General features: G+C 46.7%; 1 protein-coding gene across 3 annotated transcripts in view; it reads left to right on the top strand.

The window, feature by feature from the left end:
• Window positions 1-3,161: 3,161 nt before the first annotated feature.
• LOC135393025 (uncharacterized) overlaps window positions 3,162-18,148 on the top strand; it is a 175,791-nt gene continuing 160,804 nt past the window's right edge. For all 3 annotated transcript variants that reach the window (XM_064623616.1, XM_064623617.1, XM_064623615.1), the window contains exons 1-2: window positions 3,162-3,282; window positions 7,244-7,341. In XM_064623616.1, the coding sequence (XP_064479686.1) occupies window positions 3,190-3,282; window positions 7,244-7,341 (191 nt within the window). In that variant the 5' untranslated portion in view covers window positions 3,162-3,189. The remainder of the gene's footprint in view (window positions 3,283-7,243; window positions 7,342-18,148) is intronic.

The raw sequence follows: 18,148 nt of genomic DNA, 5'->3' as shown, positions 1-18,148 counted from the left end.
CCTTAGTGAACTGCGCATGGTGGCAAAAGGAGGCATTACTAGTGTGACTCGTTGCTGCCCAACGCCCGTTCGGATTGCGGAAAGCCTTTGTCGGCGAGTACCAGGTCTCCTGGTTCCAACAGTGGCAACAAACCAGCTTCAACTGTGACGCTAGGGTCATTGGCCCTCTCTCCGAATCCTGGGGAGAGGAAGGTGACCAGCCCATTCGGTGCTATTCCCACCAGGTACTTGATTGTGTATGTGCGCTTATTGTGGGAATACCACATGTTTTGTGCCTCCACATCGGGTGGTATTTCAGCCTTCAGTTCAGTACAATCAATTATGACCCTGCAGGTTAGGTACAGCAGTGAAATGCTAGGCGGTATAGTTGCTCGTATAGCAGCCCTGCTAGGCCAGAACAGCCAGAACCTCGTTGCCGCTGGAGAAATATATTGTTGTACCTCCACGAGAACTGGTCCATCATCTGCCTGGGTGACTGGGTCACACTGGCGCACTTCATCCATTGCTGAAGACTGTTCAATACAGACAGTTGATTCATCGACTGCACTCAGCAGCTCATCAGAGACACTGACGTCGGAGGTCTCCCTCCGTTGTTTCGATTTGCCCGAGAGGAGGCAAGAAATAATCCCTGAAATAAGCCTCTCTTCTGCAAGGGCTGAATTTGCCAGCTGAAATGCAGTAGCTGAAGTAGCGAAACTGGGTCTCTTCCTGTACACATCAGGAAAAATCGACGGATTGTAGGGAGGACGCCTCTCCTCATCGGCCTCTGTGTTCCCGATGAAATATTTGCTGGATATCCGTGTGTTCTTGCTTGGCTCCCAGGGCTTACCGGAGAGACCATCAAGTCTCTTAGCTATGGAGAGGTAACGTTAGAAAGTAATATACTCACGTTTGCGGGCGAACAAGCTGGATCCATGCCGCACGCCGCTTCTTTTCGTAACTTTTCCAGGGAAAACAATAAAATTTGACCCCAGGCGAGTTACTGTAAGTGGCATTGCACCCCACCACACAGCAGTTTACACTGCTAGGCATTTAGATGTTAAGCTTTGCGCGCAAGTGCACGGAAGACTACTTGCTTGAGGCCGCAAATAGGTGACTGTTCGCTCGCTTCTCCTGCCACCGGCGTCGACCGTTCCGCAAGGTGGCGCTTCGTTGGAGGGGAAACTCGTTGGTTCGGTCCCTATAGAAACGGAGAAAATGGTCCTCGCGGATATGTGGCTCTGACGTCACAGACCTCACCGCCGCCAGTGACGCAGCACACGAAAAGCCACGTGCTTACTGCTGCCAATGGGAATGGACGCAACTCTGGGCGCTCTGATGTCTGCGCTGTGCTCGATAGTGCGTTCGATGGCTTGTGCCTCGCAAACAGCATGGTAAAAAAGTTTCCGGAACGCCTGGGTGGCACATTTCTCAATTGGAACGAAACACCATCAGCAAACAGGAGCGGACACGCTTTTCAATCGTCCCCTATGCTATCCTGCATTCTTATGCTATCTCTTCCTGACAGCTTTCAGGAGGCCGCTCGGATGATGAAACACGCCAATCCCGTGTTCCGTAAACTTTTGTCCCAAGCTGTACGACAAGTGGAATAATTCATTTTTCCTCTTAATTCTGGCGTGCAATACAATGCGTCCATTATGTAATTAACCACACCATTTTTGTTTCGAGGAGTCTGTGAGTGGAACCAATTGTCTCATCATATAAAAAGCATTCGTCGTTTTTGTTTGTTTAGAAATCAAGTGAGGCATGTATTAACTCGTAATGCAGTTTAATTTTCTGGTTTGATTAGTTGTTATCTCTTGAATGCGATTTATCTGTCCCATTTTTTTTCTGTACTGTACTTTGTAGCCTTACCTAACTCCTGACCAGTGCTCCACTGACATTTAGAAGCTTTTCACGAAGGAACCTTTAACCGGGATCTTCCTTCTGGTTCCTTCACTTCTATGGCAATTTTATGCATTATATGAATGAATCAGATATGATGAAAAAAAATATGATGACAAATGATCTATGAAAGTGTCTCAACCCCTGTATATCAACCACTGATGTGCAATCCGTATACGTGATATTTACGGAATTTTGATGTGTTATTAGTAAGTTTAATGAAGCGTGTTTCCTCAAGCGGTTTCGCGGATAACCAAAGACAAAGGAAAATGGGTTAGAAAGTAATCATCTGATTGGTGGGGGGATATGTTTATTGGGTCTGATTGGGTCATGGCAAAACCAATCGCGGACCGTTTGAGCAAAAACGATTCACTAGAATTCCCTATAATATCATCAATTTCGTCCTGATTAACCCCACGTACCTCATTTTTACATTAGCACAAGAATAAGTTAAGAAAGAATCGAATAAAGGGGCGATTTCTAACTAAGCCCAGTGTATTCACCGAGGTCACGCTGGATTCTTTTTCTTTCTGTTTTCGATATCACATGCCATTTAGAGGCCTATTAACGAGGACAATCCAAAAACTACAATGCTACTGGGTAAACAATTATCCACAGAGTACAAAAACTTAGGAGCACGAAACGGACGCGTGCATGCGATGTTGCTGAGCACTTACGACACTGCGGGAAATGTAACAGTGGCGCCCCCTGCGAGGGGCGCCATGGGAAGAACCCCAATTCGTCTCAGCACTATGATTCTTTGTGGCTTGTTGCTGAGACCAGTTCTTTTTAAAATTCCGTGTTAGCGCCGCGAAGCAACTGTGGCTCTGAGCGGCGTACAGATGTGGACAGAGAGAGGACGGCAGGAAGGAGTGGGGTGTTAGTATGCGTCCTTGGCCGACTTCGGGGGGAACTGTGCAAAGTTGCTCTGGAAAGTCTGCCTGAAAGCGGGTTCGAACCCGCGTCACCTCCCAGTCTCGGTGGGAAGAACGGCCATCCTAACCACTATGCCACGGGAGACAAGTTCATTATGGAAGAGCGCGACAGCCCTATTCGTGTACTTTAATTTCGGCGACTCAGTTGTCTCGCGACGTAAACTCCCAATTATTATTAAAAATTTCGGCGAAATGATACGAAGCTTGCAAGAGTAGCGACACATTGTTGTAAGCGCAAGTTGATGAAACCTGCCACTGTTGCTATGGTGACGGAACAGCTGCATCCACGGAAGAGGCATATATAAGGCGTCACAAACGCCCCCGTTTTACTCCAACCAAGGATCTACGCTACCAACAAGGGCAATACCAAATGGAGCAGTACATCTCCAATCCCGAAGATCCAGACACTTATACACAACTCAGAAGATTTCGAATGCGGCCGGGCTATCACCTAATCGCTACGGTAAGCATATTTTCTTTATTTCTTTCATATTTAACACAAGAAAGCTGGAGATTGTGCGATAATTTGTGAACAATGATCGTTTTCACTACACCAAGAAAGGCCAATGGAAATTGGTGAGATCCTGAAAGCACCAGTAGACACGGAAAGCATGTTCAATTTGTTTCCTGTATTGTCCCACTGCTACACTAGTCCATAGCCGACTTGACCAATGCGACTTCTCCGCATTGTCGCGCTTCTTGAGGCGTAGAGGGTGACGATGAATCTCGTTCCTTTTGTGTACCTTTCATTCTACTAAAAGAAATTCTTTCACTTGAATTCCACTTTGTAAAGCCTCGGATTGGTGTCTCTGCATTGTCGCGCTTCTTGAGGAGGAGAGGGTGACGATGAATCTCGTTCCTTTTGTGTACCTTTCATTCCACTGAAAGAAATTCTTTCACTTGAATTCCGTTTTGTAAAGCCTCGGATGGGTCTGTCCGCATTGTCGCGCTTCTTGAGGTGGAGAGGGTGACGATGAATCTCGTTCCTTTTGTGTACCTTTCATTCCACTGAAAGAAATTCTTTCACTTGAATTCCGTTTTGTAAAGCCTCAGATGGGTCTGTCCGCATTGTCGCGCTTCTTGAGGTGGAGAGGGTGACGATGAATCTCGTTCCTTTTGTGTACCTTTCATTCCACTGAAAGAAATTCTTTCACTTGAATTCCGGTTTGTAAAGCCTCAGATGGGTCTGTCCGCATTGTCGCGCTTCTAGAGGTGGAGAGGGTGACGATGAATCTCGTTCCTTTTGTGTACCTTTCATTCCACTGAAAGAAATTCTTTCACTTGAATTCCACTTTGTAAAGCCTCGGATTGGTGTCTCTGCATTGTCGCGCTTCTTGAGGAGGAGAGGGTGACGATGAATCTCGTTCCTTTTGTGTACCTTTCATTCTACTAAAAGAAATTCTTTCACTTGAATTCCACTTTGTAAAGCCTCGGATTGGTGTCTCTGCATTGTCGCGCTTCTTGAGGAGGAGAGGGTGACGATGAACCTCGTTCCTTTTGTGTACCTTTCATTCTACTAAAAGAAATTCTTTCACTTGAATTCCACTTTGTAAAGCCTCGGATTGGTGTCTCTGCATTGTCGCGCTTCTTGAGGCGTAGAGGGTGACGATGAATCTCGTTCCTTTTGTGTACCTTTCATTCTACTAAAAGAAATTCTTTCACTTGAATTCCACTTTGTAAAGCCTCGGATTGGTGTCTCTGCATTGTCGCGCTTCTTGAGGAGGAGAGGGTGACGATGAATCTCGGTCCTTTTGTGTACCTTTCATTCTACTAAAAGAAATTCTTTCACTTGAATTCCACTTTGTAAAGCCTCGGATTGGTGTCTCTGCATTGTCGCGCTTCTTGAGGCGTAGAGGGTGACGATGAATCTCGTTCCTTTTGTGTACCTTTCATTCTACTAAAAGAAATTCTTTCACTTGAATTCCACTTTGTAAAGCCTCGGATTGGTGTCTCTGCATTGTCGCGCTTCTTGAGGAGGAGAGGGTGACGATGAATCTCGTTCCTTTTGTGTACCTTTCATTCCACTGAAAGAAATTCTTTCACTTGAATTCCGTTTTGTAAAGCCTCAGATGGGTCTGTCCGCATTGTCGCGCTTCTTGAGGTGGAGAGGGTGACGATGAATCTCGTTCCTTTTGTGTACCTTTCATTCCACTGAAAGAAATTCTTTCACTTGAATTCCGTTTTGTAAAGCCTCAGATGGGTCTGTCCGCATTGTCGCGCTTCTTGAGGTGGAGAGGGTGACGATGAATCTCGTTCCTTTTGTGTACCTTTCATTCCACTGAAAGAAATTCTTTCACTTGAATTCCGGTTTGTAAAGCCTCAGATGGGTCTGTCCGCATTGTCGCGCTTCTAGAGGTGGAGAGAGTGACGATGAATCTCGTTCCTTTTGTGTACCTTTCATTCCACTGAAAGAAATTCTTTCACTTGAATTCCACTTTGTAAAGCCTCGGATTGGTGTCTCTGCATTGTCGCGCTTCTTGAGGAGGAGAGGGTGACGATGAATCTCGTTCCTTTTGTGTACCTTTCATTCCACTCAAAGAAATTCTTTCACTTGAATTCCGTTTTGTAAAGCCTCGGATGGGTCTGTCCGCATTGTCGCGCTTCTTGAGGTGGAGAGGGTGACGATGAATCTCGTTCCTTTTGTGTACCTTTCATTCCACTGAAAGAAATTCTTTCACTTGAATTCCGTTTTGTAAAGCCTCAGATGGGTCTGTCCGCATTGTCGCGCTTCTTGAGGTGGAGAGGGTGACGATGAATCTCGTTCCTTTTGTGTACCTTTCATTCCACTGAAAGAAATTCTTTCACTTGAATTCCGGTTTGTAAAGCCTCAGATGGGTCTGTCCGCATTGTCGCGCTTGTAGAGGTGGAGAGGGTGACGATGAATCTCGTTCCTTTTGTGTACCTTTCATTCCACTGAAAGAAATTCTTTCACTTGAATTCCGTTTTGTAAAGCCTCAGATGGGTCTGTCCGCATTGTCGCGCTTCTTGAGGTGGAGAGGGTGACGATGAATCTCGTTCCTTTTGTGTACCTTTCATTCCACTGAAAGAAATTCTTTCACTTGAATTCCGGTTTGTAAAGCCTCGGATGGGTCTGTCCGCATTGTCGCGCTTCTTGAGGTGGAGAGGGTGACGATGAATCTCGTTCCTTTTGTGTACCTTTCATTCCACTGAAAGAAATTCTTTCACTTGAATTCCGGTTTGTAAAGCCTCAGATGGGTCTGTCCGCATTGTCGCGCTTCTAGAGGTGGAGAGGGTGACGATGAATCTCGTTCCTTTTGTGTACCTTTCATTCCACTGAAAGAAATTCTTTCACTTGAATTCCGTTTTGTAAAGCCTCAGATGGGTCTGTCCGCATTGTCGCGCTCCTTGAGGTGGAGAGGATGACGGTGAATCTCGTTCCTTTTTGTGTACCTTTCATTCCACTAAAAGAAATTCTTTCACTTCAATTCCATTCGTAAAGCCTCAAACTGGTCTGTCCGCATTGTCGCCCTTCTTGAGGTGGAGAGGGTGACGATGAATCTCCTTCCTTTTGTGTACCTTTCATTCCACTAAAAGAAATTATTTCACTTGAATTCCATTCGTAAAGCCTCAAACTGGTCTATCCGCATTGTCGCCCTTCTTGAGGTGGAGAGGGTGACGATGAATCTCCTTCCTTTTGTGTACCTTTCATTCCACTAAAAGAAGTTATTTCACTTGAATTCCATTCGTAAAGCCTCAAACTGGTCTATCCGCATTGTCGCCCTTCTTGAGGTGGAGAGTGTGACGATGAATCTCCTTTCTTTTGTGTACCTTTCATTCCACTAAAAGAAATTATTTCACTTGAATTCCATTCCTAAAGGCTGAAACTGGTCTGTTCGCATTGTCGCCCTTCTTGAGGTGGAGAGGGTGACGATGAATCTCCTTCCTTTTGTGTACCTTTCATTCCACTAAAAGAAATTCTTTCACTTGAATTCCATTCGTAAAGCCTCGGATTGGTCTGTCCGCATTGACGCGCTTCTTGAGGAGGAGAGGAAGACGATGAATCTCCTTCCTTTTGTGTATCTTTCATTCTGCTAAAAGAAATTATTTCACTTGAATTCCATTTGTTAAGCCTCGGATTGATTTCTCCGCATTGTGGCGCTTCTTGAGGAGGAGAGGGAGACGACGATTCTCGTTCCTTTTGTGTTTCTTTGATTCCGCTAAGAGAAATTGTTTGACTTCAGTTCCATTCATGAAGCACAGCATGAGATTATTTGGTGCGCTATCCATGGAGACCATCGTTTGACTTCCGTCAACGTCCATGATATATGTCTTTCTGATTAGAGATATGGGACGATTCTCTGTAGTCCCCCCCTCTCCCCCCCCCCAAAAAAAGGCAGCAGTGAGTGCAACATATATGATTGCCATTGTGCCCAAGTAACAGCCTCCAATATTTCACATTTCAGCTTCCCCTAGATCCAGCCTTCGTGATCCAAACGATTACATCACTTCCATGGGGCACACAATTCTGCCTTACTTTCTACTGCATTGAAGACAACCCGTCGTGAGTTCCGTATATGTTCATTTCATTTCATTTCATTTATTTAACCCTTAAAGGCCCGAGGGCATTGCATAAGGGGGGTGGGACATAGGCAAAGCAAAACACAGTAATACTAATTACAATGTTACAAGTTCTAATAATAACAATAACAAGTTGCTTACTACAACAGCCTACTTTGCAACTATCAAGGTAAGTCTAGTGATAATGAAAACATATAACAAGTTAGTTCAGTGTTAATCTTTCAGGTGTTCTGTCAGAGACTGTTGAAAGCGTGTGTTATCTGTGATCGTCACTATGCTCTTCGGCAGGTTATTCCAGAGGTCAATAGTTCGTGGTAAAAAAGAGTTTTGGAACAAGGTTGTAGAAGCATGGATTAGACAAAGGTTGTTAATGCGTTAATAAAGGTTAAGGTTGTTAATGCGTGATGAAGACCGGAAGGGTTTCAATATCATGTCGTGTTCTATGTCAAGAGGGCTGTAGAAAAGTTTATGAAGGAATGTTATGCTGCCATGTATACGTCTTTGTTTCAATGTGGGTAATTCGAGGGCATGCCTCATATCTGTGATACTGCTGTGCGGGTTATAGTTGTTCATTATAAACCTGATGGCGCGGTTTTGAATATTCAGGTTCGGGTTTGAATGTTCAGGAGTATCATCGTTGAAGTAAAACCTCAGTAGGAATGAAACGGCAAATTTTCACTTAAAGAGGGAGATTATTTCAAGGCATGTTAACTTTTACTAAACAGTAATTGGGAGAAAAGTTTACGAAGAGGATGCAAGACTATGGCTGCCCAGCATACCATAGGGTTTGTTACTTTTGAGTGAGTTTAACGAGTAATGTACGCTGCAGAAAACTGCGTTTATTCTGTTTCTAACTGGGATTTTTGCTTACTTCACTCATGTTTGGATGGTCTGGAACTTTTCTTCTTGTTGTGTACCGTCTAACCAGGGCCGCAACAAAATTTTTATTACTGTGGTCCGATGATACTCCATCGTTACAGGTCATTGAATAAGAAATCTCGCGTTGGCCCGAAGATTACTTTTTGATGCTGATGTCATATACGCATCAGCTGAGTAATACTGAGCTTTGAATAGCCGTTGTGGAGCTCTGTTGAGCGTGATGGGCAATTCTTAGAAAGGGCATTTACGCTGCCGTTGTCAAAGATCACTTTGGGAAAGGCCTATTCTCAAAGGCCTTTGGGCTTGTCGTCTGGCAGGGTTTTATTCGCTGCGTGCTTTAAAGAGATCTTCACCGCATAACGCAATCATTTTAATGAAATCTCTTGATTTGGAGAAAACATATTGCTTCTACATGGTCTGCGAAAGCGTTCCCCGATTCGGTCAATCGACTGGGATTCCTTTTCATGTGCTTTCTTTTTCAAAGCCTGCCTGACCTAATTAACTTAACAATTAATTTATACGTGTTAGACACCATCTTGCATGCTGTATGGAGACCGAGAAATCGTACCCCGATTCATACACGCACTGGAGCAGGTATAGAACGGACCGGTGTGATTCATTTTTGGCAGTTACCGTTCAACAGTCAGTGTGGCACTCATCAAGAACAATTTATCGCTGTACATATTACAAAAACTCGAAGTCAGACGGTCAGTATTTATCTGCTTCACAAAATTTACTATGTATATATATATTAATTCTTCACCATAGTACACCTCCACGTCGACATAAAGGGCTCTCGTTCCGACTGCTTTAACTGCGCGCATCACCCAGCGCAATCACTGTGCAAACGAATTCCATTAGAACATTTCAGTGACGCGTGTAATGGTATCATACTTGTACTTGCTAAAACGCGTTCCTATTTGTTTTCATTTTATTCTTACTCCATCGTTATGTAGGGGAAGGTGGGACAAGATGAGACAGAAATTTGCCATTGAATATGGAAGTTTTATTTTTCGTGTTAAAAAAAAAAGTAGCCGTAGGCACATCCCCAGAGGTCTAGATCTTCTGACCTGTAAATCAGTACGGACTTAGCCGGTTCTAAAATAAACACACATCAAGAGATTCAAAAATGCAGGTTGTCTCGTCTTCCCCAACCCTCGGGGCAACACGACACATCGCGTGGGGCAAGATAAGACACGTCGTGGTAATGAGCTATACAAATTAGTTTTTGCAATCCAAGCACCTGCACAGCCCCTTGAGTCCCCCGCCCACATGATGTGCTATAAAACCACACAAAACCCGGTGATATTTCCCTCCACCGTCCTGTGCAAACAAGTCACCGCCAGTCTGATGTGTTGCTGGTCGCTCGCTTTTGAGCGCGCTACTGCTTTGCTAGAAATATCCTAGAAAACAGGAAAATTTGTTTGAGAATCCTAGGCAATATGAAAAAAAAGAAAGAAAGAATCTCTGAGGAACAAGCATAAAGCCACCTAATAGTTGACTTATCAGTTTCTAAATTACATTAAATTTAATTAACATTACATTTAAATTACATTAAGTTGTCGCGGTTTGACCTGTCCGATCCGGACAATGCTCACGTGCACTAAAGCCGACATGCAGAGCCACCTATGAGCCGCACGGAGCAGCACGTCTCTGAGCCAGGTGCCGTCGAGCAAAAAATGTCGCAGCTTGCCCCGTGTCTCGTTTTGCCCCACCTTACCCTATATCTTGCTGGCATTCGAATCATTAGTGTTTACCTGTACAACCCACACCCCTGTCTAATGGCAACCCCTAGGGTAATTAAAATAAATAAATAAAATAGCCATAACAATGCTTTGCTTTCATTATGAGGAGTTGGGTGTCCCGTCGAAGATACTATGCACCCCGCAAGCAATTTGGATTGAAAAATGGGAGGGCGTTTTTACGATGCTGTACAGTCACGTGTGTTACTTATCAGATCATCATCAATCAGAAATGGTATAATTTTCCGGGTGCCGTTGAGTGGCTTATCGTGTTCTTCGTTGGGCATGATGTTTTATTCAACTCCAGTAGCCCGCGAGATAGGTATGACGCAGCGTCACCTGACCTTAGAGTAGCCACCTTGGACAGGATTATTCGAATGGCTGGAGTCGAAAGGCCGGGGTCCCGAGGATGTATGTCCTAACCCACTTCCTGTTCAACAGATGTCGCCTGTACGGCAACACCTCCAGTTAGCCCGGTGGCAGCCTGAAATGTCATGGGCCGCTATGTTCGTGTTCGGATTGGGAGACTTGTTTCCGGCACCCATGCCGGGCACAGAGGGAGTGAAGAGACAAGCGCAAGAGGTTGAGAAGAGGGTGGAAAGGGCACGATGCTGTCCCCTTCTCCCAGGGGTTGTGAGCTTGATGGATGCGGACGTGTCGTTGCAATGAACAATCCCAAAATTCGCGGTCACCCCCCGCCGGCGCGCTCCGCGACTGTGCTCAGCCGCTCTGCGGGAAGCAGCCTTACAGGATGTGAATAGAATGGGACAGAGTTTAATCCAATTAACAGCAAAACAGAATAAAATTTTAAAGATGTCATCATCCAATACAGAAGAACACCATGTAAAGAACTCCTGGATATAAATCTATAGTGCACCCTGGCCAAATGAATTTTAATGCATTGTTCATATGAGGGTTTCGTCGATTTTGGCACAGGGCCTGTGTTTAGACTATTTTATAGGTTCTAGACTATAGTTTTAGACAATTCTATGGTTTATATACCCATGTATTGACTACTAGATTTTTCGACAAAGACAGTCAAATTCTGGAGGTGTCATCGCGTATTTTTAGTCAGTACATCCTCCAGGCCACATACCAACCAGACGACTCTGTCTGAGGGTTAACCCCGACGCACCCAGGGCCTTCAACGTTGCGACTCAGACAGGGTTCCCCTTGAACGGAAACATCTACTTGAGTCTGAGGAGCAACGAAGAAGAGAACTAGACAGGAGTGACACGGGACAAGAAGGAGGAGGGTTCCCCTCCCAAGCGGAACAAAACTTCCTGTGGTCCTCCTGCGGATATCCTTTCCGGGAAATTCGAATCTCCCTGGGAGACGGACATTTTTCCGACAGACGTCCACCACATCTCCGAGTGGCCACTGTTTGGACTTCCCACAAATACCCGTCGTTTGTCCTCACAGGAAGTTACATGGAGGTCCCGGGACGTACGTTCCACGGACTTACTTCCGTACGTGCTCAGGGCCCTGTATTTTCTCGTTATCATTGATACTGTGGATTGAGCTGCTGCGTAGGTGAACAGATTCCTACTACAGGTTTTCCCGTCCATTTTAGTCCAAGTGCCATCTGAAATAATCCAAGCGCCATTCAATTTAATCCGTGCGCCATCTAAAAAAATCCAGATGCTATTCAATTTAATCCGGGTGCCATCTGAATTAATCCATGGTGTTTTTAAGCACTGAACCGTGTGCTCACACGGGGACATCTATGTAGAATATTTCAGTGGAAGAAAAAGTAAAAAAGGAACTGCTGATGGAACTGAAGGTGTGCCGTGCCTTATGTGGAGCAGTCGCACGACGCTGAGATATTAGGCGTTGGAGCGGAAGTATAGCAAACGACGGCACTAGTGCTGTCGTCTGCTACACAATATCTTCTGACTGAACAGTTTGATATTCCGCGCAGTTAGAACAGCACGAAGAGGCATGGCTCACATAGCAGACGACACAACTGGTGCTGTCCTCTGCTAGTGGATATCTTCTGACTGAACTGCAAGATATTCCACGCGGTTAGAAGAACGCGAAAAGCCATGATGCTCATAGCAAACGACACCAGTGTTCCTGTCGTTTACGAAGGAATATTTGGTGACTCTGCGGTAGGATATCCTCTGCAGTTTGAAGGGCACGGAAAGACATCCCGCAGCTTTGTCACAAGATATTCCGTAGCAGACGACAGGACCAACGGTGACGTCTGCTATGTGAGTCATGCATTTTGTGCTCTTCTAACCGCGTGGAATATCTTGTAGCTCTGTGAGAAGACGTTCTGTAGCAGATGACAGCACCAGTGGTGTCCTCTGCTGTGTGAGTCATGCCTTTTCGCGCTATTCTAACTGCGCGAAATATCCAGCAGTTCTGGTCAGGAGATGTTCTGTAGCAGACGACAGTACCAGTGGTGTCGTCTGCCATGGGAGTCATGCCTTTTCGTGCTCTTCTAACCGTGTGGAATATCCTGCAGCTCGCTCAGAAGATATTCTGTAGCAGACGACATGTCCAATGGTGTTGTTGAATATTTCTAGAGGTGCCGACATCTACATCGTCATCATCACTGTGATAGCGAACGAGCACGCGATATCACATTCTGTTTTTTTTTCCTTTTGGTTTTTCATCACGCTCTTCAGACGTAAAGCTACTGGCTATACTTTGTCCAAGTCTGCGTACTAGTTTTTATATGGTGCCGTGCCCAGGATACACTGAACGCTGCCCCAACGACTTCAACATACTTGAAGACATCGGGTAAGAGCAGATTGGACGCAGCGTAGCAGCAACGTCGATATGGAACGTCTGAAGAAGGAGAGAAAGCAGTATCGAACAGCAGCCACTAAAACACGGAATGAAGCTGACCATGAGATGCAGCAAACGCCGCCGAGTCACGAACGTCTTGTCAGCCTTCATCGGCAGCTACAAGAGATACAAGTACGTCTACGCGAAATCGACAACCAGATAAAGCCATTGCTGGCCGACGAAGAGTTTGACAGGGAAATCGAAACGATGATACAGTATGACTCGGAAATTACGGATGCTGTTGCGCGACTCGACTACAGAATCAACGATCGCCAAGCTAGTAATGCAGGCGTAGCAGCCAACAGGACGACATTAGCTGCACCTCGCTCAGCGTCCGATCGACAACCAAGGGTGAAGCTGCCAAAGCTCGAGCTACCAAAGTTCGACGGCTCCCTGGACAAGTGGCTTCCATTTTGGACCGCGTATGAGGTAGCAGTGCACGATAACAGCTCACTGACCACGAAGGAGAAATTCTGCTACCTTTCCTCACTTCTGACCGGGAATGCTGCAGCACTCGTTAAGGGCCTCAACCTGCAAGAGGACTGCTACTCCGATGCTGTCCAGTTGCTTCGCAGTGAGTTTGGCTCCAAAGAGAGGATGATACAGCACCATATTAACAGGCTGACCGACATGCCGTTGATGAAGACGCCACATGACTATGGAAGCTTGAGGCGAATGCATAACGAAATTCAGACGAGCATCAGAAGCCTCAACGCAATTGGACTGACCGTCGATTCGTACTGTGCATTTTTATGTCCTATAATTCTCCGGAAGCTTCCTGCCGAACTCGTTACTACTTATCACAAGAAAATGCTCAAGAGCAAAGGAATTAGCAGCAGGACCCCTGCACAGCAGTCTCCCACTGGCGCCGGCACCACGGCTGATCCTTCGCCTTCTGTAACTGACTATAGACAGGCACTGGAGGACTTGATGACTTTAATCCGCCTTAGAGCGGAGTCACAAGAGCTTGCTCAAGGTACCCTAAAATCCGTCGATGAATCGTCCACATCTGCAAGAAAAGCGCATACGACTTCTGGATCAACAGCCACTGCATTGACCACGAGCACCGACCGTCCGCATGCGCGCCAGTATGGCCCGCCGATAAAGGAGCCCTGTGTGTTCTGTGAATCAGAGCAGCATGACGCGATTGACTGCGATGGGAGCATGACACTGCAAGAGAAGCGGAGCAAGTTAATGTCCGCACATCGATGTCTTCGGTGTACAAAGAGAAACCACATATCAAATCGCTGCAGATCGAGATTAGTCTGCAAGACGTGTTCACGACGGCACGCGACAACGCTATGTGATCCAGATCGTCTTCCAACCAACGACAGACATACGCAAGCATCACACGGGGTTACAGGATTGACTATGAATATGGCCGTTTCCGATAGCGTTCATCTCAATTCAGAAGCAACCATGACAATGGGCACCAATGGAACTAGCGTCGTGAATGCCAGGAAGCTTGTATTGCTACAGACCATTATGGCCACGGTTGAAGGGAAACAGCGGAGTCGAAGAGCGAGAGTTTTATTCGACACCGGCAGCCAGCGTAGTTTTATCACAGTCAAGCTGTCTGGTCTGTTGGAATGCGACCACCTGGGCTATGAAGACTTAACAGTGACCGGTTTCGGTGGTCACCCAACGTCAAGGTCGTTCAAGAAGGTTCAAGTGTGGCTTCGTCTCCTCAACGGCCAACGCCAAGCTATCGAAGCGTTAGAGACAGACCAGATTTGCCAGCAGCGCATCCCAGCAATGCCCAAGAGCGAGCTCCGGAAAATAGTACGAAGAGTTCGTATCGCCACCGATGACGATATTGACGACGGCGATGAAACAGTGGGAGTTTTGGTAGGAGCCGATCACTACTGGGAGCTAAGTGACGGCACAATACACCGGTTAAGCTCGCGCTTTGCCGCAATGAACACAAAGCTGGGTTGGGTGGTGAGTGGACACGCAGGATCCGATGTTGAGGACGGTGTCGCTTCCCATGAGGACGCTATCACTTCCCATGTGTCAGTTTTGCGAACGTCTGTCGAGGAGTGCGCAGCTGACGAACTCATGCGAAAGTTCTGGGAGATCGAGAATTTAGCATTGGAACATACCGAGGCCAAGCAAGCTGACGAGACGTCGGTTCTGGATGACTTTCAGAGAGGAATCAAGCTTATAGACGGTCACTATCAAGTTCGGCTGCCATGGCAGCAAGACACGGAACTGGATGATAACAAGAGAAATGCAATGAGTAGATTGAAGCGGCTTGTGCAACATCTCCAGCAAGATCAACACAAGCTTGAGATGTACGACAACGCAATAAGGCAGTACTTGCGTGATGGCTCAGCAGAGAAGGTTCCTGAAGTGTCAACGGTAGACAAGCGAACGACAGTATTTTACCTGCCTCATCATGCCGTGATTCGCGAAGATAGAGTTACAACCAAGTGTCGCATAGTATTTGACGAGTCGTCGCATGGACGCGGAAGCAAAAGTCTAAACGACGCCCTTCATGCTGGCCCGAATCTAAACCCCGACATACTTACCCTGCTGCTTCAGTTTCGTTGTCACGAAATCGCTATGACCGCGGATATTGAAAAGGCCTTTCTGCAAATTCGAATCGCCCCGGACGATCGCGACGCACTCAGGTTTCTATGGTTCAAGAATATACCCAGACGCGACAACTGCGAGACAGACATGGAAACTTGGAGGATGACACGAGTGACCTTTGGCACGAAACCGAGCACATTTTTACTTGCTGCCACGTTACAGCATCACTTCAAAGTTATGGCAGCAGAGTATCCGCAGATATGTGCGAAGATCAAAGATTCTATCTACGTAGATGACCTGCTGACAGGAGCTGACACAGAAGAAGAAGCCAAGATTCTATACGCGGAGGCTAAAACGCTTTTTCAAAGGGGATCAATGAACATTAGAAAATGGGCATCAAACAGTGCTAAACTCAGGAATTTGTTCGAGACAGACCCCGATGAAGTATCGCCTTATACAAAGGACTCAAAGGAGATCAAGGTTTTGGGAGTCAAGAGAACACTGAAAAGGATGTCATTTCGCTCAAGCACAAAGCACAGGTCAAGCAAACTGAATGTGTGTCAAAACGGCAAGCATTGCAGTTACTCCAAAGGGTGTTTGATCCTTTGGGGCTTCTGGTGCCTTACACCATCACTGCCAAGATTCTCATGCAAGACATATGGCTGGAGCAAATCGAATGGGACAGTGTACTATCCAGCAAATTAAAGCAACGATGGGACGATTGGTATGAGCAAATTGAACAAGCTGCGCTTGTTGAAGTACCGAGAATGTATGGCAAATGGACGGAAACCACACGAGCGGAGCTGCATGTATTTGCCGATGCCAGTCCACGTGCCTATGGCACAGTGGCATACGTCGTCCTACACGGCCCGTTGGAAGTTAAATCGGCCCTCTTCCTGGCGAAGGCAAGGGTGTCACCTCTTAAAGCTATAACTTTGCCGAGGTTGGAGCTCATGGCGGCAGTGGTAGCAGCAAGGCTACTCGCGTTCATAACGAGAAGTCTAGCGGACATCAAAACCATCGATAATGCCGTACTGTGGACGGATTCAACCATCGCCTTGTCATGGATAAAGGGCAATCCTGACAAGTGGAAAGAGTTTGTAAAGACAAGAGTGCTACAAGTACGCGAGCACACATCAACGAGCCACTGGCGTCATTGTCCTGCTGAAGATAACCCAGCGGACCTTCTCACGCGAGGTATTTCTGTGCAACAGCTACGCCGGCGCGAACTGTGGTGGAAGGGTCCAAGCTGGATCACTAAAGATGAACAAAAATGGCCAAAGAAGCAAGACGTGACGAGCGTTACCGTAGAAGGTACAGAAGAGAAAGTTGTGTGTAAAGTTGCATCAGTTGACACACCATCAATAGAGCCTATCACTGATGCTAAGAATTACAGTAGCATAACGAAGTTACACCGAGTGACGGCATGGGCGATGCGCTTCGTCTACAACTGCAGCGAAGCATCGAGGATGAAAGGTCAGCTAACGGCTGAAGAGATGTCAGCGGCTGCAAGGTATTGGATCAGAACGGTCCAAGCATCAAGCTTTGCACATGATCAAGAAAGGTTACGTAAGGGCATGTCCCTGAAGCGATCGAGCTTGCTGTACCAGTATTCACCATACCTAGACGAGAACGGGATAATGAGGCTCACCGGCAGGCTTCAGAAATCAAGATCGACGTACGAAGAGAAGCACCCGGTCATCCTACCAAATGAGTCTTACTACACGGAGCTAATTGTGTGGCAAGCACACAGAACAGTCCTGCACGCAGGGACACACGATACCTTAATGGAAGTACTGAATAAAGTCTGGATTTCAAGAGGAAGACAGCTCGTAAAACGGGTGCTCCGAACCTGTACGGTATGCAAGCGTTTCGAAGGAAGGCACGGTTGTGAGGTTACGCCTCCCCTGCCTCAGGACCGTATCACGGAAGCGAGCCCCTTTTCTAACATTGGGATAGATTTTGCAGGACCGCTGCTAGTAAAAGGACCGGAGAACCCGATGAAGTCCTATATAGCAGTGTTCACATGCGCCACAACGAGAGCAGTTCATTTAGAACTGGTAACCAGCATGAAGACCGACAGCTTCCTGCGTTGCTTCAGAAGGTTTGCTTCGCGAAGAGGTCTGTGCAACACTGTCTACAGCGACAACGCCCCCACGTTCAAACGAAGCAACAGAGAGCTGAAGAAGCTTTGGCACGTCATCAAGGGCCAAGAAGTCGAAGACTATCTCGCCTGCAGTGGCATTAGTTGGAAGTTCATCCCCGTCGCTGCTCCCTGGTGGGGTGGTTTCTACGAGCGCATGATACGATCCATCAAGCAAGCGATCAGGAAAACGATCGGAAGAAGGTTCCTTGAGTTCGACGAGGTGGCGACTATACTTACGGAAGTGGAGGCGGTCATAAATTCGAGACCACTGACATATACTTACAGTGAGTTCAACGAGCCAACCCCTTTGTCACCTGCGTTGTTTCTAACAGGCCGACGGCTGACAGCACTTCCGCCAGTGGAAAACCGAGGCACAGCGCATCTCACTGATGTATGGAAGACCCGACAGGAGATGTTACGAGAACTATGGCTTGCCTGGAGAAAAGAGTACCTCGGCGAACTTCGATCAGCGCATCTGACATCATCCCGACGTGGGAAAGAGTTCGAGGTTGGCGAGATAGTACTGGTGGGCAGCAAGAAGCCTCGACTGCTATGGAAGATGGGGCAAGTAGAGGCCATAAACCGAGGAAACGATGGCGGCGTTAGATCCTGCACAGTCAGGACTACAAAGGGCGTCATCAAAGGAATAGCAACGAGGAACCTATACCACTTGGAAGCACCGAGCAAGGTCG

This window comes from Ornithodoros turicata, chromosome 4 (genome assembly GCF_037126465.1).
Source record: "Ornithodoros turicata isolate Travis chromosome 4, ASM3712646v1, whole genome shotgun sequence".
Lineage (NCBI taxonomy): Eukaryota > Metazoa > Arthropoda > Arachnida > Ixodida > Argasidae > Ornithodoros > Ornithodoros turicata.
This window is presented reverse-complemented; position numbering and strand designations above follow the sequence as displayed.